The 26739-nt window shown below is 41.1% G+C and overlaps 1 protein-coding gene across 1 annotated transcript in view; it reads right to left on the bottom strand.

Annotated features, from left to right (window-relative positions):
• The window catches only part of LOC113409524 (T-box transcription factor TBX20), a 44985-nt gene extending 19768 nt beyond the window's left edge, over positions 1 to 25217 (bottom strand). Inside the window, exons 1-6 of the mRNA XM_026663546.1 lie at positions 25091 to 25217; positions 21381 to 21615; positions 18530 to 18694; positions 11569 to 11677; positions 4748 to 4906; positions 264 to 340 (exon numbers count right to left, since the gene is read on the bottom strand). Coding sequence (XP_026519331.1) covers positions 264 to 340; positions 4748 to 4906; positions 11569 to 11677; positions 18530 to 18694; positions 21381 to 21615; positions 25091 to 25217 — 872 coding nt within the window. The remainder of the gene's footprint in view (positions 1 to 263; positions 341 to 4747; positions 4907 to 11568; positions 11678 to 18529; positions 18695 to 21380; positions 21616 to 25090) is intronic.
• Between the last annotated feature and the right edge of the window lie 1522 nt (positions 25218 to 26739).

Genomic DNA, 26739 nt, shown 5'->3' on the forward strand with positions numbered 1-26739 from the left:
AGCCATAAAAGTGACCCCTTCAAGAAGCAGCATCAGAGAGAGGAATAGATCAGGCTCAACTGGAGCAGCTGTCAAGGCTCAAAACAGCTCTGTCTTCATAAGGTTTATAAGTATTTTTAAAGGAGGTGGAGGAGACTTACTATATGCAACAAGATAACATTAAAATGCACAGCTTCTCAGGAGTTGAAAGGATGCTTTTTCCTACAAACTCTCTCTTCCCTTTATCTTATCTGCATGGAAAGTAAACAGAAAGTCCCCATTACCTCTCGATATCAGTGAGTCTGGAAGAGTCCCGAAATCCTTTAGCAAAAGGGTTGCTGTCAATTTTCAGCTTGGTTATCTGGAAACACAGAAAAGAGCAACACAACATGACTGTGACACGAAGGTATTGCAGTGTACAAAGTGTTAACCAATCCATCCTCATGACCTCACAGCTATGTGTATCCACATTCCCATTTCTTTTATGACTACTCTCTGGGCTGGATCGAGCAAATATGGGGGCTTCTGTGAAGCCACTGAATTGGCACCACCAGCGTCAAAGCTCAAGATTCACAGTTTGATTCTCCTCTCATACCAGGATAAAAAAGGAGTCGCTCAACTGAAGTCAATGGAATTACACTGGTGTAAAACTGATGGAAGTGAGGATAAATCAGGCTTCCTTCATCTGTCCTAAAGTCCTGTGTCATGATAGCTGACAAGGCAGGGCCAGGTCATGGGTCCAAAAGGGTTGTGTGTGTTAATGGAGGGAGTTAGGGGAATAGTAGATTTAAACAGGAGCAGGGGGAGCCTGTGAGGTGTCCCATATGTGGCTATGGTAAAGAGGGAAATATTTTGATTCTAAAGGAGTCTCAAGCTATTGTCTCCAAAACAATCTCCATCAGGACAAAGCAGGTCATACATGAGCAGTAAACACCATAATGGCATTGGAACCTACTTTGGTGGGGCGGGGCCCACAACCTTTTAAAGCATTGTCTCAAGCAGCCCCGACAATTTTGACTTTAATTCAACTGGTCCAAGTCAACCCTAATAAACCACACACAGAGACACTGGCACTGTTTTGTACAGAGAAGGGGGAAAACGTCACAGTTAAAATCAGATTTGGAAAGGTTGAGTTAAAAGAGTGACCCTACTAAAACAATTACTGTCTTAAGAGATCAGACGTCTTACAACCAAAAACTTTCTCCCCTTCTTCAAATTCAGCTACTGGCTTAAACAGTGACAGCCTCTCATTTTCAAAAGGAATGTGCAAGAAAGCTTCCTTTGAGAACCCCAGCCTTCCTGGCTTAATCCTCAGAGCTGCTGAATGTCTTCCACACCTCTCAGGATCGGACCCTGTATATATATATAGAACATAAACACCCCTAGGGGCCTTATAGGCATTATTAGAGAAGACAGAGAAACCAGAAAATGCAAAGAACAGAACATAATAGGCAGGGGCTTTGTTCCAGAAGCAACTGTGGGGAAAAAAGGTAGAATTTGTGTTTGTTGCCATTTAATGTGATTAAAACTTGTCTAGGAGCTCTTTAAATATGTATTGCTCTTATAGAACAATGATGTTATGCAGGCAGATGCAGATGCCATTTTCTGTCAACAATGCTACATGAAAATCCATGTATATTTATATAGTCATGTAAAATATGGGTGTAAGAGTGTCATAAGGGGTAGGAACAGAATAAGGAGAGATGCTCTTTTGGCCAAGGTATCCCCAGCTCTTCAAGACTTTAAAGGAAAAACTGCAGTCATCCTGAGAAACCAATAAAGTTGCTTTGGCTTACACCAGGGATGGATTTGCCTTCAAGTATAACTATTTGAGTTATACTGTCCAGTAAATTTTGTCCCCCGCTGTCGTACTGCCTGCTGAGTCATTGTAAAGAATTCTTTGTGTATCCATCTACCCAAAATTGTCATCAACGGTTTCAATTGGTTTTGTGATAAAACTGATCAAATCTGTATTTTTGCTTTCAATAGGCAGATTCAGTGCTTAAAATTTGGAAGGATGCAACAAAATTCAGATTTGCCAAACATACTTTGCCCTGGTGGAATTAAAAGCTACTGGAAGTAAGGATTTGAAGCCTGATCCTAGGAAATGTTGAGCATCTCTCACAAAGCTGTGAGTGCCATCAGCTCGAGTTGAAGCCAATGACAGTCCAGGGCACACAGAATTTCCTATGTAAACAGAGATTAGCACCACTGAAGAATCATCACCAATTTCATCCTGGCCTCCATCGTAAAAGGCCTGTGGTATATTGGTCACCGCTTTGCTTATAAAAATGGGCCTTGAAAGTTCAGAAATTAAAACAAGCAATTCCAACTCCCTGAATGGTCACATGCTTTCACAGAGCAAGGATATTTTAGTGCTGGGTGACTCATCTGAAACCAGAGAGGATTACAGTCAAATCTGACTCTCCATTCTGAGAGACTGCTCTTCTGGGCAGGAAGTCAGAAGAGTGGGAGGGAAGGCTTATGAAAACTAGGGGAAGCAAAGGAGGACTGATTTTTTTTTTCAGGTTGCTATCTACATTATACAAATTCAAGGTGTGGTCTAGTGGTCTGACTACAACAAGTCTGGGAACTAGGAACTACAAATATATAGGCAGCCTAGTCTAGTAGATAGTGCACCAGACTGCAGTCAGGAGACCTGGGGTGAAATCCTGGCTCCATTGATGGCAATGGCAAAACTCCCATTGACGTCAGTGTGGTCTGGATTTCACCTTCTGTCACTGACCTGCTGTGTGACCTTAAGCAAGTCACTTCACCTCTCTGTGCTGTTGTTTCCTCTCTTACTCCTTGTCTTGTCTATTTAGAGTTCAAGCTTTTGGGGGCAGGGACTGACTATGCGTGTTTATGAGGACAAAGAGTTACAGTGTGTTAGTATGGGTTATTCAAGCACAATGGGGCCCCAATCTCAGTTGGGGCCATTAGGCATTCCCATAATGCAAATAAATGATAATAACTAGCGTTGATTAGGAATGTTCTGATTAAACTTTTTTTTTTCCTTTGGAAAATGCTGATTTTTCAAAACAAAACAGTGCATAGAAAAGGGTTGATCTCAACAAATTTCCCAATTCAAAACAGGTTTGCAATAAAGTTCAAATTTGTCAAAATTCCCCATTTTGACTCTTTGGAGGTCATATTTTTTTTAAAAGTCAAAATCAAAACAAAATGTTTTAATTAACCCAAGCCAGGCTCATGAAAAAATTTTAGATTTAGATTTTTTATCCCGATTTGAGACAGGACCCTTCCCCAAACACTACTTCTGACACTGACACATGGTGTAGGTTTGGGCAAATCAAGTCAACCAGAGGAACATCTTCCTCAGGATCACGGTGGATTCTCCATCACTGACAATTTGTAAATCAGGATTGGATGTTTTTCTAAAAGATTTGCTCAAGGAAGTATATGGGGGAAGTTCTATGGCCTGTGTTCTACAGAAGGGCAGATTGATAATCACAGTGGTCCCTTCTGGCTTTGGAACCTATGAATCCAGGAATCTTGAGGGAAACCTACTTAAACCTATTTTTGTGGCAATCAAATTGTCATTTCTCTAGTACTAATGACTTGGCATGACATCCCCCGAGTGAAACTTGTCCTATCTACCCATTCCGCATGAGACTCACAACCATTTCTGGTCTCATATAAAAATAACATTTATCCTCAGAGACTGTCTCACAAACAATCAGAAGAACATCTGCTAGAAAGCATTTAAAAATGAAATTTGACCTACAATTCAACTCTGTAGTAGTGGTTTGACTGTTAAACAAATGTATGCCCTTTAAATCTTAAAATATGAGATAGTTTGTTGAAAGTGTAATGTATTTAGCTTTTATCTAATAACCTGCAGAAATGTAATCAACCCCCCCTAAAACAGCAAGGAAAGAAATGGCAGAAATGAAAAAATGTTCCATTTTCATTAGTCATAAATAGAATGACAGCATCAATCTCTAGGGGTTCCAGAGATGTTCCATTGAGAAATTTTGCAGTATTCATTGTATGTACTTAGGGAAGTTTTGTTTAGAAATGGCCATAATCTAAATGTCAATGATAAGCACCAATCTATTGTACAGAAGTAAATTCCAGTTTTAAATTGGATTTTTAAAATTTGGCTGATTTCTACAGAAAGTCAACTGAACGCCCTTTTCTAAACAAATTTCTTACTGGTGTATTATCAAGATTCTGCATGACTAATTTTCTTTTGCATTCAGTTATAAACCTGAGTTCATTGGATCATTGGAAGTTGGAACAGCCCCAAGGTGAACTGAAATGGTTAATTTGAAAAGTGCTAAAGAATAATGGGCCACAGCTTTATACACATAGAAATAAAGATAACTAAAAGGTTTCCTTTACACATGAATAATCCTTATTGTTCTATGAGTAGCTGTTGTTCTATGAATCCATTGATGTTATTAGCAGGGGTGCTGGAACAGTTTGTACAGTGGAGGTGCTGAGAGCCATTGAACCAAACTGAAAACCCTGGATATAATGGAAACTACTTCAAGCCAGGGGGTGCGGCAGCACCTCCCACACCCCGAGTTCCAGTACCTATGGTTATTAGAACTACACATGTATATACGGCTTACTCTTGAATGGAAAGCGAGCAGGATCAGGCCCAAAGAGAGGGAAAAAAGTCCTTGAGAGCTCTCTTACGTCAGAGAGTCGTCTATGCTAAATTAAAAGGAGGAATTTATTAGCACAGAGAACTTTAGACAAGTTAATGAGAGTTCTAAAAATGATCTAGCATCACACTCACCAACTGATTCTGGTAGGCAGTGACTGCTGTAAAAACTGTCTCTGGAAAGATAAACGTCCTGAACTCTTCAGATTTCAGATTTAGCAAGGAGGCGGTGTGGTCTTTCTTCTTAATGATGTGCACCCTGGGCTGGTACTTGTGCATGGAGTTCAAAATGATCTGAAGCAAAGAGTTACAAAAGGTTGTCCTGAGTTTAAGATTAAGACAAATTGAACAGAACATGACTGTAAAAAGCCAGTGCACATTAAAGTTACAGGGCTACACCATGGCAGCGGAAATGTAGATATGTAGGGGCTGATTGGCAGAGGTGCTGAGCACTCCCGCTTCTTTTGACTTCAATGGGTGCTCACTTCTGATAACCAGGCCATTAGAGCGTAAATTTCAGAAAACGGCCTCCTTTTATGCGTGCGCAAAACTCCTGAGCACACTCTCTCCAAGAAGTAACTCTCATTCATTCAGGAGCTAGGTTTGACACGTGCACATTCTATCACTTATGTGCAAGGGTGTTTGAAGTTATTAACTGCCTATGCAGGTTTGAGTGCTTCAAAAGTGTGCGCACAGGAGTGGGCAACTGCAAAGTTGTGCGTACACAAAATGATGCCAGCCTGTGGCCCCTTTGGGAAAATAAATCAGGTCCTTATGGTGCAAACCTGGCTTTTACAGCAGCTTATCCTATATACTCAAATCTGACCGCTAAACTAACAGAAATGAAAAAGCAGAGGAGGACCAGGAGTAATACATCAAAAGCAATATTTGTTGCAAATTTTGCCATTTTTCTTCATTAATATTTGCTTGTGGGAAAAAAAGCCATTCTTGTCTAATCCTCCAACTAACTGACTTCAGTGCCCACTGAAACCATAGGAAAGACACCCATTCACTTCAGTTGGCATTGGACTAAGTTCTATTTGCCCAGCTCTAATCACAATACTAGAATATAAAAATGAAATGTAGAGTTAGATTTGCACCATTTTTCGTTTTAAATAAAAATCACAGTTTTGAGACTAAACTGGCAGTGGGATTGGGTAGTTCCATTTCACAGGGCTGCAAGGAGGTCACAGGATATTCTGTACATCATCTGGAATAGCTAATCTACATTCAAAGACAAGTATTAAACTGAAAGTCAACAGGAGAAATGCAGTCTTTCTTGATAACTCAGTAAATAATGCAGGTTGCATATTGCATTACAGCTGTGCTCTTGCATCAGCTTTGTTACATTAGTAGATTCCTATTGTACCTTTTTCTTCTCCCATTGGGCCAAGTACTGCTCTGACTTGTACTCTGATTTCAGTGGGGTTGCACATGTACAATGGAGAGCAGAATTTAGTGCGTTACAATCATCATGAGAATGAGACATCGTTTTAGTGCTCGGTGTAGTATGCAAACGTTTACCATTTCAGTATTCTTCCTGACTCACCTCATTGGCTTGCACTCTATTTCTGCATTGATTTCAAGCTCCTTGCTCTCACCTTCAAGACACTGCACAATACATCACCTCATCTACTTCTCTGCCCTTCTCCCACTTCCCTTTCCATCCCCTATGCTGCTCCAAAGTTTCTCACCTCACTGCTCTTTAGTCTTCTTTTTCCACTCCCAACTGCGTGTCACTCTTAGCCCTCCAGTTAGTGCACTTCAGTGCCCCTCTCTCTTCTTGCATACAAAACTTTCATAATCAACCTGGTTCATGAAGTGTATCAGCCATAAAGAAACACTGTACTCTGCGCCCAGTTCAAAAGTGATGTAAATGATAGTGTAAGTCAGTGTTTCTCAAATGTATTTAATTGAAACCCCCCCTTCTTTGGGTCTGTAGTTGTATATGCCCCCCCTCCCCACTGCCGCCACACAAGTGCATATACCTTAGGTGCACATGTATACTACTCTGTGTATGCCAGACAGAGACAAGTCAACGCATGTATGTACTAGTTGAACAGTGAATGTGGCAAGGCTCATAGATATTAGATCTGGGTGAATACTGCAAATAAGTGTCCACTACTATTTATTCACAATTATAGGTTGAGATTTTCAAAATAGCTTCAGTGAGTTAGGCCCCCATTGTCCATTGAAGAGAGTTAGTGTCTAACTCCCATAGGCTACTTTAATCATTACAGCTGGGATTTTCACTGTTAAGCCACGTTGACACCCTGTGTGTGCATTTTCTGTGAACACGCATGCAATCAACTTTCTCTAGCACAAATGCCATGCAAGAGTTATACTCAGAGCTGGTCTAATCAGGGTACAGAAACAATACCATGTGAAATATGTAACCAATCACAGTGAAGCATAAGTACCAAGCCATAAAGTACACAACATTTTACTAACTTTTTTAAATAACTTTGAGAAAAATTGTTCACTAACGTTCCAAAAATAGAAAGAAAGGCAAGAGTGTTCAACATATTATTTCTGTAAATTACTCACTTAGCTCTAAGATGTAATCCAGAGACATACATACAAATACAGAGTTTCACTGTGTGTTTCCTTGCAACAAACTTTATGTCATGCATGCAATGATAAGACTACTGCCCAGTGCATAGACTGAATATAAATAGTGCCATCACTGTTGTGTTATGCATACTAAGAATACAAGTCCAGAAGTCTCAGAATAAGAGAAGAAAAACAAATGCTAAGCTTAAAATAAAAAAAGTCCATTTCTTCACTTCAGGTGGATTCTGTTTCAGAAAAAGAACCCTTCTAGAAATAGAACACCCCACCACTCTCCATCCTTTAACAACAAAAAGTGTCTTTCAGAGAATGGAGAGAACAAGTGACCATAACAAACGGGAGTTAGCGTAATTCCAACTTTTGTATCTAAAAACCTAATATATTAAGGCATTTTAAGGCCATTAAGACTCCCTCATGAGCCAACATGGCTTGTCAAATGCAATGAACATTTTAATAGGCCAAATAAGAGAACCAGTCAGAGAAAAGGAGCTTTTTAAATTCAAAAGGTACCATTTCAGAAGGCCTAAAAATCAAACCTGCTCAACTCCAAAATATCATTGCCATAATTCAAAGAACCATCTGTTTCAAAGGCTTCATAGAATGAATTTGTTTCATAGGTCTATACCAGGGATGGGCAAACTACGGCCCGTGGGACCGTCCTGCCCCGGGAGGCTAGCCCCCAGCCCCTCCCCTGCTGCCTCTCCTCCCCCACAGCCTCAGCTCGCTCACTCCGCCACCAGCACAATGCTCTGGGCGGCAGGGCTGTGAGCTCCTGGGGCAACGCAGCTGCAGAGCCCAGCCTGACCCGGTCTCTGTGCTGCGCAGTGGTGGCGGTGGCGGCAGCATGGCCCGGCTCCAGCCGAGCGGTGTGGCTGTAGCACCGCCAGCCACCGGTGCTCCAGGCAGCACGGTAAGGGGGCAGGGAACAGGGGGGGGTTGGATAGAGGGCAGGGGAGTTTGGGGTGGTGGTCAGAGGGCAGGGAGGAAACAGGGGGTTGAATGGGGGCAGGGGTCCCGGGGGCAGTCAGGAAGGAGGGGGGGTTGGATGGGGCAGCAGGGGGCAGTCAGGGGCAGAGGTTCCGGGTGCAGTCAGGGGACAGGGAGAAGGGGAGGTTGGATGGGGCAGGGGTCCCAGGGGGGCCGTCAGGAATGAGAGGAGGGGTTGGATGGGATGGCGGAGATTCGGGGGCAGTCAGCGGACAGGGAGCGGGGTGTGTGGATGGGGCAGGGGTCCTGGGGGGGGCAGATAGGAGGTGGGGGCCAGATTACGACCCCCTCCCCTGACCAGCCCTCCATACAATTTACGAAACCTGATGCGGCCCTGAGGCCAAAAAGTTTGCTGCCCGCCCCTGGTCTATACAGTATCTGGTGATGGTATTTACATATTGACAATTACTCTAATACGAAAGGACACAAAAATTAAATGGAGAGTGTTCTAAAATAAATACATAGACCAATATGTTCTTCCCACAACATTTGGAGCTGGTACTACAGTCCTTGTTTGGCACTGGATGTAAACAGGAGTACTGCATGCAACAGGGATGTATTATCAGGTCCTTTGACTTTGGTCAGATCTTCCTTTATGAGAATGCCATCATCTTGTGGTATATTGGTGCCTAGCAGATTTAGGATCAGACTCTAGTGGCTCCCTGCACAGATGAGCAAGAAAAGAGGAAAGTTCTCTGCCTTGTTTCTCTGATTACCCACCTGTGCAGGGGGTAGTCATGATCCCAGTGGTTGTATTCCTTGATGCAAGATTTGAGGGAGTTATAGTACTGGCCATGTTACTACACACTGCAAAAAGGGTATGCATGGGTGAGGGTGTGGACAGGACTATCCTGTTACATGCTCTAGTTAACCAAATGAAGGGGAGAGCACAGACTGTACCTCCAAAAAGGAGGCAGAGGTGCTGTCTCCAGCACCACCAGAGGCATTCTCGTTGCCTCACTCTCGTCAGGTAGAGTGGCTGCAGCCACTTCCACTAAGGCTGGGTCTACACTACAGACCTTACAGCAGCACAGCTGTACTGCTGTAAAGTCTTCCGTGTAGCTGCTCTATGCCAATGGGAGAGAGCTCTCCTGGTGGCATAATTAAACCACCCTCAACAAGCAGCAGTAGTGAAACTTATGTCAGTCAGTTGTGTGGGGTTTTTCTCACACACCTGACCGACAAAAGTTTTAACAACAAAAGTGCTAGTGGAGACAAAGCCAAATTGAGGGCACATCCACGCCCCTCCCAAACATGTTGCTGTTCCTTTGAAAGTCACAATCTGGCCCTTAATAATTTCACAAGGTGATGACATTAACAGCTCTCATAGCTATTCTATCGGACTATTTGCTACATCAGTGTGTACTCTTTGTGCAGGATTGTCCCCTTGTCTGGTATTCACAGAAGTGGGTTTCACTATAACGTGATCATTTGCAGCATTAGCTCAGGAAAGTGATTTTTTTTTTAAATGAACTGCCTTGCATTTACAAAAAATATATTTGTTACAGCACATAGATTGTCAGATTATATATATATATATAAATGTCTTAGATCATTTAAGAAAATAAATGCCTCACTCTTATGGTGAATTCCACACAAGGGCATCCCTTTACCCTCCTGGAGCCTCACTGATGTCAGTGCTCTATGCATGCACAACGTTCAGCCACACAGATCTCATTGCAGGATCAAGACCTTAGGGCATGATCCTATGCTCATTGAAGTCAATGGCAAAACAAAACAAAAAATCGGCTTTGCTTCTAGAGATCTCTTATGGAACATGAGCAAAAAACAAAAACATGTTAGCCAGAAAAAAGGGGGGGGCGGTTTAAAGAAAAATATACCTACAGCTCTTTAGAAAAGAATTGTGTGTTGGCATCCGTTCTTTTCTTTTTTCTTTTTTTTTTTTTTTTGCTTTCAGGAGGTATTGCCCATGAAAATGCTTTGGCTCAACCCTGCTGTCCTTAAAACTCTCATTCATATTGGAAATATTCCTACTGGACAATTCAGACAACGACCTGCTTTATCAAATACTCTACAAAAGCAGTAAATAACCCACTGTAGGAGCAGGGGGGTCTCCAATGTCTGGTATCACCATGCCTCAGTTTCCTTAGTCCATATCTCACATGTCCCCTCCCTCCATGTTTTAATGTTCAAAACCAGCTCTCCCTTCCTGGGACCTCACTTATTAACACTAATTTACATAGTCTAATTCTTGTACAGGAAACCCTCCCATCCTGAGCCTACTCTTCAGGCTTGGGTTCCCTCAGGACTTCTTCCCACCAAGTTAGACAACTCACAAGGTCTTAAGCCTTCCCATGAAAAGGCTCCTCAGCAGAGAGTCACTGCTGATCCTCCCCCAACCAGGTCAGGCTCCCAACCACCTGCTCTCAGCCACATGCTTTCACTTTTCCAAGCCTCTTAATTTAGGAAGAAAACCTGGCACAGGTCAGAGTTGGGACTTAATCCCCTTAAAGTCCCAAATTCATCCTGTGACGCTCTGTGTTTAATTTATGTAAAGGTTGAGTGTTTCTATATCCAACACAATTGACTTTGGAGCAATTTTGTCTTTTTAATGTTACATCCTTTGTTTCAGTGTTGATTAACCCTTCCTGGTGTGTCAGGACTACAGTACTGACACCAAGACCAGTCCACTTTGGGTCAGCAAGTAAAAGACATGCCCCTGTTGAACCCCTCCCATGTAGATTGCTTAGGGCACTGACACCAAATTCAGCAGAGCGGGATTTGCAAGTATACATGACAAGGCACTGGGTAGTGTCTAAGAGATCAGAGCACTATCCAGTGGGGCAAGTCAAAGCAAAAGACAGATGGAAGCATATTAGGCAAAACCATGTGTGTCCCTTTTCTCTTCTCTTTGACACTGGACATTTGCCCCTCATTTAAGTCTGGATTCTGCCCCTTTGATAGCAGTGGAAGCGGGATCAGAACACTATGATGATCTGGGCATTACCCCATCCATCACGTTGATAAATTAATATACAAATGATAAAGCATGGAAGCTAAAGATAGTTCTTTTTTTACAAGCTGTCTATGGCCTTAGACTGCAATGGGTAATGCCACACATTTCCCACACAAGGTAAATGTGACACTGATGAAAGGTGTTGAATTCACAAGCCAGGGAGTCTGAAGTCATCTGATTATCTACAGAAGAGGGCAAACCAATGAGTACAAACTTTCCCACAAGCCTCTGCCGTTGCACTGCCACTGACATGAAGGGACCACCTGTAAAGGTGGAAGGGTGGGTCAGTCTCAAAGCCCATTTGCACTTTTGCCATTGGGATCAGAGTGCCAAGAAGTGTGCCAATTAATGTCATACCATAACAGACTCATAGCTAATTTGTGTTGTCTTTTTACTCCTTACCACAGAGTAGGCTACTCACATGCCCATGTTGATCCAGTTCATTATTCGTCAGTTTCACTTTTTCAAAGGACACCATCTGCTTTAATAATTGTTCCCCTGTAAATGGAGAATCAGGGTGCACATACAACCTAAACAAACAAACAAATAAACACAGAAGTATTACAGTCAGATTTGTGTAAATGGTACTGACTTTATAAACATGTATCCACACAAAATTAAAATAAGTCTTATGCCTTCACAATATCCAATGGCCTCACCAAGAGGTATTTTCTCAAATCTTAGGACCATACCGATCTACCTGCAAAGCAAGAGTTATAGGATTCCCTTAAGCTGCATCCATGAAATACCATAACTACTAATGAAAAATTATAGAAGACATAACTGAGTTCTTCACCCACTGGAATATAATGAAGAATCCATCTTTTTTAAGACTTTATCATTCGCTAAGCATATTATTCTTTTATAAGCATAACTAATTGTATCTAAGCAGCGGATAAAAATAATCTAAAATGGAGACATTATTTCACTGTTATGTCTTTTTTCCAAATGAAAAATTGATCATGTCTTCCAGCAGCTGTACTAGTAAGCGCTTAAAATAACGATGACTCCAGCTCAAAGAAAAAGACATACTGCAATTAGAGAACTAGTCAGGGAACCCAGATAAGTTGTATTTTTTCTTAGCATTAACATTAAGCTTGGTAATTATTTTCACCTGCACTGGATCACATTAGTTGTGATGACATTAATAAGAAGATAAAGGCTGCAGTCAGATACAGTGGTTTGACATGGAAAAAAGAAATCATTGCATCTATGTAGTTAACAAGCTGCTACTTGGGAAAGCTGGCAGGATGAAAGGAAGCACAGAGGATGTGTGAGAGGCTTATGTTGTGACCAGAACAATTACAAGTGCTGGGCTCTTTAAACGCAGCTAGCATATATAACTTGTATATAACTGAAAATGATTTAACGCTATTATTTGTTTGTGACTTTTAATTAAAGGAAGTTGTCCCAGATCCTCAGCTGGTGTAAATTGGAGTGATTCCATTTAAGTCAATGTCGATTAACACCTTCTGAGGATCTGGCCCATTCTCTTCAGTTGACTTATTTGGCCCAATCTTGGAATGCTCCCATTACATCTGTGGGCCAGGTCTGAGACCCATGATAGAAATTACAGTTAATCTCTTTCAATGCACGATTGCTTCTCTAGATGCTTCTTTGCCCCAAAAAGAGTGCTGGCTGTACACCATTGAGTGGTAGGTCCCTGGTATCTGAAAGAGGTTGTGGGATGGCAAAAACTGTGCACCATACTCAGTGTTGTTGACTCTCATGGTTTTATTATGAGACTTGTGATAAATGGTGTTTATCTTAAAGCCCCAGCTCTTGGAGTCATGTTATTTCATGAAAATCTCAGCTTTCATTTTAAAAAAAGGTCTTTAGTCCTCATAGCTGTAGAGAAGAGATAAAAAATGTGAACCCTACTGGCTCAAAAGCCAGAAGGTAAATAAAAAAGAACCCAAAATGTATTGTTTTTAATCTCATGATTTGTAAGCCGGTCTCGTGATTTTTGGGAGCCTGACTCATGATTCTGAATGGTTGGGTTTGGCAAAACTGCACACCATTATCACAGAGAATCAGTCTTACCAAGATATGACTAACTAGGACCAAAGAGCTAAACTATTTCAGATGTATGTTTGGAGAGTGAGTAGAGACCATTCTGTGTTTATCTGCTGGGCACAGTTACCTTAAACCAAATGCACGCAGTTAACTCTTGCCGCAGCTATGGGGGCTATACATTGGTTGAATACTAACAGTCACCCTGATGGGAAAGTCACGGAGTGAAATCATTCCCCACATCCTACCCATGGTTGCTTGCACATATCAATGTGCACTGTTGGCCATGGGGATTTTTCTTCAGAGATTTTGCCTGTGGCACCATAGATCTCAGCCGCTTTTTTGTATTTTAACTCACTGGTAATTTTCTCTTTACACATTTGCATGTGCCTTACATTGTACAGAAATTTATGGCCCTACATGTTTGAACTGTACCGATCTATAGACTTCTCCCATAACCAGATCTGGTACACCAGACACAGGATGATTCAAAATTAGATATAGTGGCCTGCTGGTGCACAGAGAACTGATGATAACATGCATACACATGAACAAATAGATTAGAGAAATAAACACAGACATTCCATTGGAATACACAGTACTCCCACGGAAGTTAGTGAGCACTTTGTTATGAGAAGTTGTTCAGTTCCATTTACAAAGATTTTAGGAGCCACATTTTGATATAAATTTATGATTTATTGTAAGTTATTTTATATTGCCTGCAACAGTAGTCAAGGTTTAAGCTGACTACTTTAGGTTCCTTATAGTGTATTTAGCTTTCATTACATTTTCCTTTTGTTCAGTTTGTTAATATTGGGCCTAATCCTGGAAGCCCTCCAGGCATGTGACTTTTAACTGACTTAATTTGTACTTTGTACAGACAGAAAGTTGGCAGAATCGGGCTCAAATTGCTAGTTTGAAAATGTAATAAAAAAAGTTTCTTTGCTACTGTCTGCTACAAATGCATAAATATTACATATTCAATCCCCAGACCATTATGGGTTTGTTAGGCTAGCCACGTCACCGAAGCAAAAACATTTCTCAATGCAAAAAAGGGAGAGGAAAGAGGGAGGGTACAGTGTAAAGGTACATGCAGGAATTTTTAGGACTGGTATTTCTTTCAAATGTTCTCTGTAGCTTGTAAAACAGAAAGAAAAAAAAAATCTATCCCTGGAAGCACTTTAAAAGCTTTACAAGGATTTTCTGAAAAGTGTTTTTATTCAAGTCACATAACTTGATTTAAATGTTGACAGCAGGAAGAAAAGGATATAATTGTTATTTGTAGTGAAGATCCATGAAGGGATAATCTTCCCAGTGGCATCATATAGTACTTATTAATTTCAAGTACAGTTGTTGTTCTAGTGTTGAAAGTTATTTTTATAGTAAAATAAAGAAAAGCCTTAAGGCCCTAATCCTGAAGCAATTTACACATGTGCATAACTGTACTCCCGTGAATAATCTCATTGACGTCACTGAGACTATTCATGTTGGTAGAGTTATGTGTGTATGTATATCTTTCAGGGATCAGCATCTTAATGCCATAGGTTCTGTCTGATCCTGCAAACACTTAAGCACATAGAATAGCCCCAATTATATGTCTCATGTTACCAAAGTTAAAGCCCAGGTGTGTTTGCTGGTTTAGGATCTTAGAAATCATTTAGGTGAAAATATAACCACTGACTCCTGATATTGGGAGCAGAACTGAACTCCAATTTAAGTCAATAGTAATTTAACCTTTAATTTCAATTTGAGCAGGATCAGGCCCTAAAACTTTATTAGGTGTAAATACAGTATTAAAATCTTGATTTTAAAAATAATTTTATATCATGTGCACCCGGCACAAAAATATAAAAAAGAAAGGGTCATTTGTTTATCTCTGTGGTCAGCAGCCGAGATTTATGACAAACCTACATAAGTTGTGGGAATTCCCACTACATATCTACAAAGTATTGTGTAAAGTTTGTATACAGTTATCTAGAAACCCCATAAAATCCCACAAGACCCCATAGCATCTCAGAAAGTACCCGAGGGATTCAGCAGTTTTTAGCTCACAACACTGCAGTCAGATTATTGAGATTTAAGAGAGCAAAGAGAAGGCTGCAAGAAATCAAAAAAAGATATAGATGGGTAAACACCACTTTAAAAAACAACAATTGTCAATTACTTACTTGCAGCAATAAATTTAAACAGACCTTATTTGATAAAATGTTAGCATTGACACTCCAAAACCAGCAACAGATCAGTGTAACACAAATACACCAGAGCTTCCCAAATCATGCCATCCTTTACAGATATTATGTTGCTTCTCCCACAAGGAAAGATGATATTTTTCAATATGAAATAAAACTGTGAATAAGCAGCAAATTATAATGTTAACAGAAGAGATAAAAGAACAATCTATAGCCATGGTTTATGATCAATATTGTTTTGGTTAAACATGGTGAAAATGAAGCAGGGACTGTCATTTACTATATGTTTATACAGATCCTGTACCTGATTGGGACCTCTAAGTACTACCACAATACAAACTTTAAACAATATTGATAATAAAATCATAAAGGGCTTGACCGTGGTCCCATCAAAGTCAGTACAAGTTCAATGGGCGCGAGATTAGCCTCTTCATGTCCACATAATATATTAATCTGAATTTTTTTAATGAGATGATCTATATTACCTAGCTACAAAACCTACATATGGATTATTAGCATATCCAAAGAGATCCAAAATGCACTGGATGCTTTACAGACAAATAAGAAACTAAGAACCCCACCCTAAGGCCATTTGTGTACTTTCCTGAATTATTATTATTGATGTTATTTTGACGGTAAACTCTTTGGGGCAGGAACCATCTTTTTTGGTCTGTGTTTGTACAGCACCTAGCAAAATTGGAGCCCTTACATGCTACCACATACAAATTAATTAATAAAGAAGAAAAAGAAAAGGAAGAAGTAAATTATTGTTTTCCCTGAAAGCAAACATAACTGCTAATTTGCTGAATCTGATGTACCTTTGTCATCCGAGCATAGATGTTTTTTCACTGATACAAAACCTGAACTACCTACCAGAGATCAGCAGTCTGTGAGACGTCATGCGTTCTGTAGGACTGCTTGCATTTGGCCCCATATTTGCACACAAGAAAATGCTTCCATTTTTTCCTACTTATCTTAGGTATTTCTAATGTGCCTGTCTTTATAGCGTCCAAGGCTCTGGCTCTGCATTTAGAACTCTGCAGGTGGGTCCCAGTGCCCAGGCAGAGCCCCGTTGACTTCAAAGAGGTTCCTTGTGGACACAGGAGTCTGACCGCATGGTTCTCAGTGCAGGCTTGGGACTGTGACCCTAAGCACCCCTGTATTCAGACTCTACACATGGCTGCAATGATGTTTGTACAAAATATACCTTGTAAGGTATCATTTCAAAACTAATAACACACTGGTCATTAATATCATTGTAAAATGCATGTGTTAACCTTACATGTGAAGTTATGCATTCCCTCTGTATAATGTTACTAGAGAATGTTTAAAAGAAAGACAATCTAGCCTAATTAAAGGTGATAAACAGGTTTGTCCTAGAAGGAACATTGGTTTACCTCAATTTACATATTAACCATAAACAAAGCTATCAAGCTAAACCAGTGGAGTTGTCTTGAGCCTGAACTCAAGAGACAGAGAACTGACATGACTCCTACCCCCAAGGCAGACACAGGAGACTGAATCCCCAGAAGGCCTTCCTGACTTTGAGAACAAAGACAATTCTTTGGGAATGTAAGGGAAAGAGAGAGACTCCATCTTTATCTTTCACCTAAAAAGACAAGAGAAATCAGCACCTCATATTTCTGAGAAAGGTCCTGACAGAGAGAGACAGTCAACCATGCATGACAACAAATAATTGGTGAGAGAAACCATCTTAAACAAAGACTGTACCTTGCTACATTAACTTTTAGATGTTTAGATGCATTTTCACTTTTATTTGCTTGTGCCATCTCTACCTTTATTTCTTTTACTTGGGATCACTTAACCTATGTCAAGTTGTTAATAAACTTGTTTTATTTTAATCTAAACTAACCAAGTACTGTGTTTGAAGTGAAGTAGTTGCTTAATCCAGTTAATGTGGCAAGCTGCTGGGTATTGACTCTTTAAGGGCGCAAACAAACCTTATTATGTCTCTGAGTGGTCCAGGAGAGGGCAGGGCATTTCAGGGCAGATGGTTTGGGGGAAATTCGGGACTGGGGATATGTTGGGATCACTTGGCTTAGAGGTAACCAAAACTGGTGGAGACCAGAGTGTGGCTGTGGTGTAACAAGCAGGCTGCTGGAGTCAGAGTTGTTGAACTAGGGCTTATCACACAGATACTCAGTGCATGCTTGTATGCTGGGGGAGAACATCCAGACAGGAAGCTACAGCAGCAGCTCATTTTAAGACACGCAGGGTTACAGGACAAGCAATAACACAACCTCTCACTGGCCTGAGTTGCAGCCCAAAACGCTCCAATTCAGAAAATCACCAAGGCATCTGCTTAAATCTTATTTAAGTCGATGGGGCTTAAGTATGTCCTTAACTCCAACCGTATTCAGCACAGACTTAAGGACATGCTTAAATGTTTTGATAAATTGAGACCTAAGTGTTGAAGCCTAGCTAGTTCTGTACCGAAGCTGTGGCAACCTGCCTGCATACATGTTCCACAATGAGTTCATAACCATGTTGTATCACTTGCGGTGAGGCAATCGTTTTAGAAGTGAATTGTCTGTTTTGTTCATTGTGGAAAAGGGGTTAACTTGTTTAACTTTATTTATTATTCCAAAGTTTCAGAAATCCTAAATTTCCTGAAAAAATGACCCGTGTGTGTGTGCGCGTTTATATTGGATACATGCACACTAGGCGACATCAGAGATGAGTATAGTATAGTAGTAAACTCATTAATTAGAAAACATTGGTCAGTGATTAGAAAATAATCTGGCATGTCTACTTTAAGTGGTATCAAAGCTGTAATTTAATATTTCTACTGGCATTGAGCTGAAGGCACCTGGATTGCTTTAAAAAGGAGGCCCAAAGGAAAAAAGTCATAACAAGAGGAAAATAAATGTCTTTTTAAAAGCTTCCTTCTCTTTCGATCGTCAGAACCATTTTCTGTAACTGATCCTCAGGCCAAATCCTGCTTGCCTTTGGAACCTCTAGCATAAGTCAAATATTTGGCTCATGTATGGATACAGGACCGGACAGTGCACCACTGAAATTAATGAGAGTGTTGCCATCAGCTCTAGTGGGCACAGACTCAGACTCTTAGAGCACTGTTTGCAAACAGCTTTGCAAGATCATTCAAAGGTACTTTTTCAGCATTTTTTTTTAAAGAGATCAGCTATGAAATGAACAAACCTTGCAGGAAGCGGAGGGTCAGCTTTTCCAGCTACCAACCAGGAAGATCTGTGGTAAGCGTATCTATATCTCTTATTGTCCACTGGGACTATATCCATTAGCACGATGTACCTGGCCTCAGGATCCACTCCCGAAAAGGAAACCCTAATAGTAGGAAACATTCTCCTGAAATAGAGGGAAATTAGAAAATAAACGTGAAGAGGCAGCAGAAAAAAGGAGCTTTTGAAATGTTGCTGCAAATTTAAAAAAAAAAAAATTACATTCAAATCACCAGGAAGAAAGAAAAATTTCAAAATACATCTCTACTCCGATATAACGCTGTCCTCGGGAGCCAAAAAATCTTACCGCGTTATATCGAACTTGCTTTGATCCGCTGGAGTGCACAGCCCCACCCCCCCGGAGCGCTGCTTTACCGCGTTATATCCAAATTCGTGTTATATCAGGTCACGTTATATCAGGGTATAGGTGTATTTATATTTCAGTTTGACGGGCATTTAAATCATCTGTACCCCTATAAAATACACATAGAACTGATACCCTGAAATTAGAGTAATTTTTTGAAATAGGAGGAAATATAAATTTCTATATGATATATATTTTCTGCCTGGGAGTTAAAGTATAATTATTCTAATTTCAGAGTATCATTCCTATAGACACAGTGATTTTTTTCATAAATATACATATATATATTGGAGCTGGGAAAATACTGCAAAAACTATTTTCATTAGTATTTCTGCAAATGTTGAACTTATTTTCTTTTACTCTGTTAATGTTTTCCAGAAGTATTCTAGCAAATGAGCTTTATTTACAAGAACTCTGGTGAAAAATGAATTTTAAGACTAAATGCTCCAATATTTACCAAAAATGGCATAGTAAATTGCTTAAGTAATAAAAACGCACACTTCAAATTGCAAATGTTACACCTGATGATGCAACACAAAACATGCATTGCTATTTGATACTTACAAAAATCATATAATCAGATAATTAAACCACGACTAAGTGACTTACATAGTTACCAAACATTACACAAATTGTGAATTTTCAAAACTGTTTTTGACTGACCTAAAAACCAACCTATCTTATCTGGAGAAATTTATGAGTAACTTAAAATAAATATGGGGGAGTTGCACATGATTTGTGAACCTAAAAAGGACACCTTTGTCAAATTTATATTATGATTTATTTCTCCGGGACTCTCTCTGTGTGTGCACAAATATGCATCTACAAAATTATAACACTAAGTATCAATTTTTAAAAACTATATAACATCACAACACTACATTCGCAAAGATTACCTGTCTAATGTTGCTCTGGTTTACAACTAATTAAGGGCCCAATTCTGCTTCGACTGAAGTCTATGGCCATTATGGCTTATCTCTTGTTATTTCTGCATCTTTTGCACCAGATCCTGCCCAACTGTCAACAAAGGGCTTGAACTAACCCACTGAATCATTGGGAAGTCATGCAATTAATTTCAATGGGATCAGGATCAGCACGACCACAGAACAGACTCTATCATGTGCATAGTCTACAGGCACTTTCCCAAGCAGGGACATGTCCCCTAAATCAGTAGGGCCCCAAATCCAAAACCCACTGAAATCACTAGAAGCCTTTGATGGGGCTGGAGGGAGTTGCTTCTTAAACTATAAAGGAAAGGAGACAAAGCAAAGTGGAAAGCATCTTCCTTAAATCTGCAAACGGGACATTGGAAGCTCAGGCTTTTAAGGTCTCCACAATAACCCAAATACATCTTAAGTTCCTTCCTGCATTTACAAATAGCCTACTAAGATCTAATTCATTGTACCTCTCTCAGTGCTTTTGAGCCTGTCTATCTGGGCCAATGTTTGGGAGCAACCTCTACTCAAAGGATCAGAACCAACAAGTGCTCAATGCTAATGGCTTGGGGAGCATGCCTCTCCAAAGTGAAAGGCGGGAATCTCCTGCACAAGAACTAAGGGGATCCGTGGGTGGGAGGAAACTGAATGATGCACCCTTCCCAACAGCTAACCCGCTTCCCAGGAGCTCTGGGTAGGATACTTGCAGCACCCATTCCCCAGCACAAACTGGTGACACCAGCACCTAATGGGCTGTTGATCGGTCAGCGGATTGCACCAGGCACTTTCCCCTCCAGGAAGCTCCATGGTGTCTGCGTGACAAAGAACCAGCGGGCCCCCTCTCTCTCTCTCGGAGTATGAGAGGGATAGTGTTGGCATAGAACCTGCAGGGGGCGCTAAGGGACTCTATAGTAAACCCAGGGCAAACAATTTTAAAATAACTGGGATTTTAAAAAAATACTTGTTTCGTTTGGGAGTTCGGGGTCAAACTTGTCATTCTAAAAACAAATGTAAAATAGTATTTTAGACAATGTAGCGGGTTGGGAGGGGGAAATGCATGCAATAGTTTAGCACTGGGTGCAGACGGTGCAAATTGGGAGGATGACCCCGGATGTGGGCATTGCTCAGAGGCCCGGGGGAGCGCCCCATCCCGCGGACTGGGGGCCTCTCTTCCCAGCTCAGACGCACACCGGGACAAGAATAAGCTTGTGCTTTGCAAACACAGTCCCCTCCGCTTAACACCGGACGCTGCCTGGTAGCCCCGGCGAGTCCCAGGGCCCTTCAGCGCCTGCGGGCTGCTCCCATCCGCCTGGCCCGGGGAGCCCGGCCAACCTGCCGCTCACTGATGAGCCAGCGCTCGCGGGTACTCTGCCTCCGCTCCACCTTGCCGGGTGTAGGGCGAGTCCCTCCCATAATTCCCTGGGGGTTTCTTTACAAATCCCGTGTAACAGACCGGCAGCAGGGGCGAGGAAACCAGCCCCCCACTCACCCCGCATGCTGTTCTCCCGCCTTACCTGCCAGACTTGGTGATGATCATCTCGGTGCCCAGCTCGTGGAACTTGTCCCACAGTTCTTTGGTCTCCAGGCTGCAGGAGATCTTGGCCATTTCCTCGCTGGGGATGATGGGGGTGGTGGGGATGAGGGGCTCGGTGCAGAGGGCGGAAGGGCTGGCGCTGAACTCCCCGTGGGGATCCAGGCTGGACAAGTCACTCAGGGGCTGAGCGCAGGAGGATTTTTCAACAAATTGTTCTGAGAGAGAGAGAGATGATAACGAGGAGAAACGATCAGTGCTTTGAAATATAAGGCATTTAGATTCTGAGCCGTGTAGACAAGGACTTCATCAGGAGCCAGTAATGCAATGGGCTCCTGTCTAAATCTAAACGACGGAATGGGGCCAGGTCTTTTCAAAGTGACTAAAGATTTTTGGGTGTGTAACTTGAGACGCCTTAAAATGGGCCTGATTCTCAGAGTCCCTCTTAAAGGGACTGCTCTTCAGGTGTCACCCGGACGCTGAATCCCTTAAACTAGCTGGGGGGGAGGGGATCTTGGTCCCTGGGAATATTACCTACTGGAGACACTGAACATGAACTTGTTTCTGGTGTAGTAGTATTTCCAATGGACGAAACAAATGCAGCCCGTTCAGTATCATGGACATTCCCACATCCCAAATGACAGAGTTCGCAAAAATAGGAAGCTGAGTAAGTCACAGCTCCCAAGAGGGGGAGAAATTTCTCCCTCAAACGGACAAAGGACCGGAGGAGAGAACCCCCGGCTTTCCCTACATCTGAATCTCAAGAATGTCGATCATTTCTATACAGTGAGCCCAGAACCTTCCCGAGCCCAGAAAGCATTTCCAGAACTGAGTGTTCAGAGAAGAACACAAGAGCGGCCACACAGGCTCAGACCAATGGTCCATTTAGCCCAGTATCCTGTCTTGGTGCCTGGTGCTTCCGAGGGAATCAGCAGAACCAGATTAAGTTAAAAGTTTCAAAAGAAAATAATCAACAGGCGAAGCGACTTGACTGTATATTTGCACTGGCTTTCTACCCTCGTGTGACCAGAGATCTTTGCGCGGAGGGCACCTCAAATACACAGGAAAGCTGATTGTCCAATATCTCCTGCTAATAGGGGATTTCAGTGGAAAGGTCACTTTGCCACTGACCACAAGATGACTAATTCTCATTAAAACAGGAGCATTCGGCTCCAGTTTTGATAAGGGCAGACTGCGCAAGTCAGTGTGATTGAATGCAGGAGAGTTTTCTAATTGTTCCCATTATCATAACCCTTAAAAAAGAAACTACTTGAGTGTGATGCGGGAGATATTTTGTGGGTAGAAAATGTTTTGTGGGCGGCATGGATATAAATATAAAACAGAAGCCAACATAGAGGGGATTTTGAAGTCCTTACAGAGATTCATTCGTGTTCTTTCCCCCCTTCCCCTTTGTTATAATTACAGCTTTGCGGGTATCCTAACAAGGTTGACCAAACACTTCGCCTTAAATAATTTAAACGACTGCGCTTACAGTAAAGGAAAGAGAAGAAAAATACAGCTAACACATTCTGAAACCAGTCAGTAAATTTGCCAGAATACATGATTATTAAACAAACGATGCACATGTGTTGTTTGGAAACAGGCGTCCTCAAAAGAGGTTTTAAAAATAATCTATATCTGGCGTTGGGATATTTTGCCCATCAGTAAATTATGGATAATGTTTTGTCTAGGATAAAGGTATGTACAAACAATTCAAACTATTATTTTCTTACTAAAAACGTACACGTTTTGTAAAGTACATTTAATAGTTTAACTTAATTGTCATCTGGAACGAAACCAATTCTAATAATAATCTCTTCCATGTTATGTTAGGACTTTAACGAACTTCACTGTCCTGGTTTCATTTTATATGATCTTGGATCAAAAATACAGCAATGTGCTTGTCATACTATTTGAATCTCCAGACTCAAACGAACTTTACTTGAACAAATACGCCATTAAAATCACAAAGCAGCGATTTCTCCCCCAAATCCTCAAAATAAAAATATTGAATGAGGATATTTGGTGTACTAGGTGATTTTTTAAATCTCTTTTGGAACATGAATAGAAATCGAATATGACTTGAAGAAGTATTTCCAGTAGACATAGACAAAAGCTGTGAATAATCCAAGACGAAGTTAAATATGGGATTCTGTGTCAAGCACACATTTTATAACGTATCCGGCCTACATCACATCATAAACCAAAAATTAGAAAACAAAAAGAATACTTAAAACACACGAAAGATTTGTAGATCAGCCAGCGTATAATTTTATTAGATGTAGCAGATATCAAGCGATCTGGCAATGCTGAATCCGTCCAATTTTTGGTTTAATACTATTCATGTAGACCCTACAATTCTGGAGAAAGTCTTTTTTTTTTTTGTAAATTTTCCTGCGAGTTTCTGGGTATAGCCATAAATAGTCTGGACGTTCAACTCAGTCGTCTTGAATCAGATTCACTAAAGGGTTTATATCATTTTAAGTGAACTCATTTACTGAAACTCACAATGACTTACTATTCAAAATGATTATGTACTAAAAATATATAATCTGATTTTTGTTTCTCACAAGGTGCATAGGCTAAGTAATCGAAGGATAACAAACAAAAACTTTCAGAACTGTGTACATAATTTTTATTATTATAGTGTAATAATTGTTTTCGGGTTTTATTTGTTGTACTTTTTAAAGTACAGGTAATTTACATAACAATTTAAAGTAATGTCTCTTGCATCATTCACGTGAGTGGAGAGAAACGTAACTGCCTTCTGCCTTATAGTCTGATGTTTTCTATAAATGGTAACGGTTGTTAAATAAACAGTGTAACTAAAAGTGGAGGAATTTAGAAAATGGTTACTGGTTAATGTTCTAAACTACCTCGAGTGAAAATGACGGCAGTAATAAAAAAAAAGATGGCTTTGTGATAAGGTTTTAGCTTCTGTAAGGAAAATAAATATTAGAACTTAAAACAGAAGAAACAAACGTTATTCTTTGATTTGTGCAGCAGTCTAAAGAATTTCGCAATTAAACAGAAATATACATTTCTCTTACTGGTGCTAGTTATTTATTAAAATTACTCATGTTCTCACATTAAATGCAAGTATGCAAATGAAAATATGAATGTGTATATCATGCAATCTAGCTTTATAATTTGCTAAAATTGGATCCCAGATTGGTTAACTTGCCCTTTTATGTACAAGCTTTGCAATTATTACTCCCTCCAAACCTCAGTTTTCAGTGATATCCGTATTGGCTGCATTGGGTTTTGGTGTTATTCTGCGAGAAAGCCTCACCTTAAAAAAGTAATCCATGCCACAAGGAACCAACTTAAAATATAGGAAAATGGACAGACAATATTGAAATGCGTTAGTATTTCTTTGACCAGACTAAAAAGAACACACAAGGAAAACCAGAACATGGACCAAACTCAGCCTGGATTCTTCACACATCTGCAGCGTACAATTTAAACAATTTCCTTTACTTTCTTTGCTCCGTATCTGTTTGCTTCGCGACACTGTATTCTGACTTTCAAAGAATTAAGTGACACGCAACGCCCCTCCCTCCCAATAGACATTTGACTTCATTCCCCTCTAACTACCTGCTTCCTGCAATGGATCAGAGATCCATTTGGGCAGGAACGACACAGGATCCAGTCCTGCGGCTGAGAAAGGAACAGCCCAAGAATACAACTTACCCAGAGGTTTGATGGTGCTCTCTGCACTTTCCTTTTCTTTCGAGCTTCCACTTGACATGAGCGCAGCAATGGAGAACGCGTTGGCTCTAGAGGAGAGCTGAGGTTTGGGGGATGCTGTGTACTCCATGATCACAGAGTAAATCCTACACAAACCAAGCAAGAAGGTCCTAAATTGATCCCCAGCTTCCAGCCAAAAAAAAAATCCTACAAAACTAAGCAGCGGAGCCAACCAAGAGAACACAGGGCCAGCTACTCGGCCCGGGAACCAAAGTTAGGAGAGCTTGGGGAACCGGGGGAGGCAAGGAGACACTGCGGGGGCCCAACACTTTGTGTGTATGGAGAATACCTAGGATTTCACAATGCCCGCGGGGTCGGATCTAAGGCCCCGGACAGGATTAGGTTAAACTGTCACCATCATCTCCCGGGCGCTGCGTTAGATGGCTCGCTGCGTGTGAGAGAAGCGAGTTGGCTCAGGCTGCGGCGGCTGCTCTCTGCGGGTGGGAGCCGGAGCCCGGAGTGGCTCAGAGGGCAGAAGGGTGGACACTGCGTTCAGTCGCACACTTTCCTCCGCCTTAATTTGCTGGCTGCAGAGATCCTATCGGCTGCTGGCCAATCGGCTCCGGGCCACGTCAAGGGCTTTCTGATCCTCTTGATAGGACGTGGGAGGAGGGAGCCCTGAGCTCTTTAAACTCCCCTCCCTGCCTTCCTATGTCTCTAGCCAAGAGGAAAGGAAGGAGCGGAGCAGGAAGAGCCGATAGACTGCAGCGGGTCACACACGAGCTATTCAGAGCAATCGCTGCTTGGAAGGACTGTCTGTCAGAGAGGTTGGATTTTAGGGGACCGCTGCGCGTTCCAACCCAGCCTTTGCCCATGGGCAGACATGCATTTTCCACAGCTGGGATGGTCGCTCACTAGTGTGTGGAAGACTGTATGTTACAGAAGCACGAATCTGCCCCTGCATATGTTGTAGTGGCCTTACTGGCCTAGTTTTACTTTCGCTACATTGCACTCTCCAGCCGAAAACGTAAGAGGCGTTCTAATACCCGGATGGGATTTATTAATTACTGGGGAAACAGATTCCAACCTGAAATTTGTCATGCCCAATTTCAATGCAATACACACTTTTCTGTACCAGATACAAATAGACAAGGAGCTTGGTTGTTTCAAAATGATAGATACAATACACAACCATTTCCAACAGCTGACAAATCCACCTACCTGAAAATTAATTCATTAATTTGGAGAGGATCTAATCCATACCTTTTTTTTTTCATTTTGGAAATAAAGGTGATAAAAATAAAGGTTGCTCTTCTCACTCAACATTTACTTTTCATAATATTCTTATTTATAAGATATTTTCTATATAGTGTTGTGATACAAAGATTAAATATATGTTTTACACGGCAGATCATAAGAGAACAAAAATGAGTGCTAGGCTACTGCAAATACACTGTAGTGTGTATGCACATATTTACCCTATTGAAAAGTTTCAAAAGAGCCTTTTTGATTTAGTGTGCATGTATAATACTTTTAAACATTTCCTAAATACCATGAAAAATGGTTCCCTAGATGTCTTGGTTTGTAATGCGTTTTAAATGGGTATTTAAAGACTGGAATAGTGGTTTCCATAAATACTACATGTTTCACAA

The sequence above is a fragment of the Terrapene carolina genome, unplaced genomic scaffold (genome assembly GCF_002925995.2).
Source record: "Terrapene carolina triunguis isolate 2854851 unplaced genomic scaffold, T_m_triunguis-2.0 Scaffold33723, whole genome shotgun sequence".
Lineage (NCBI taxonomy): Eukaryota > Metazoa > Chordata > Testudines > Emydidae > Terrapene > Terrapene triunguis.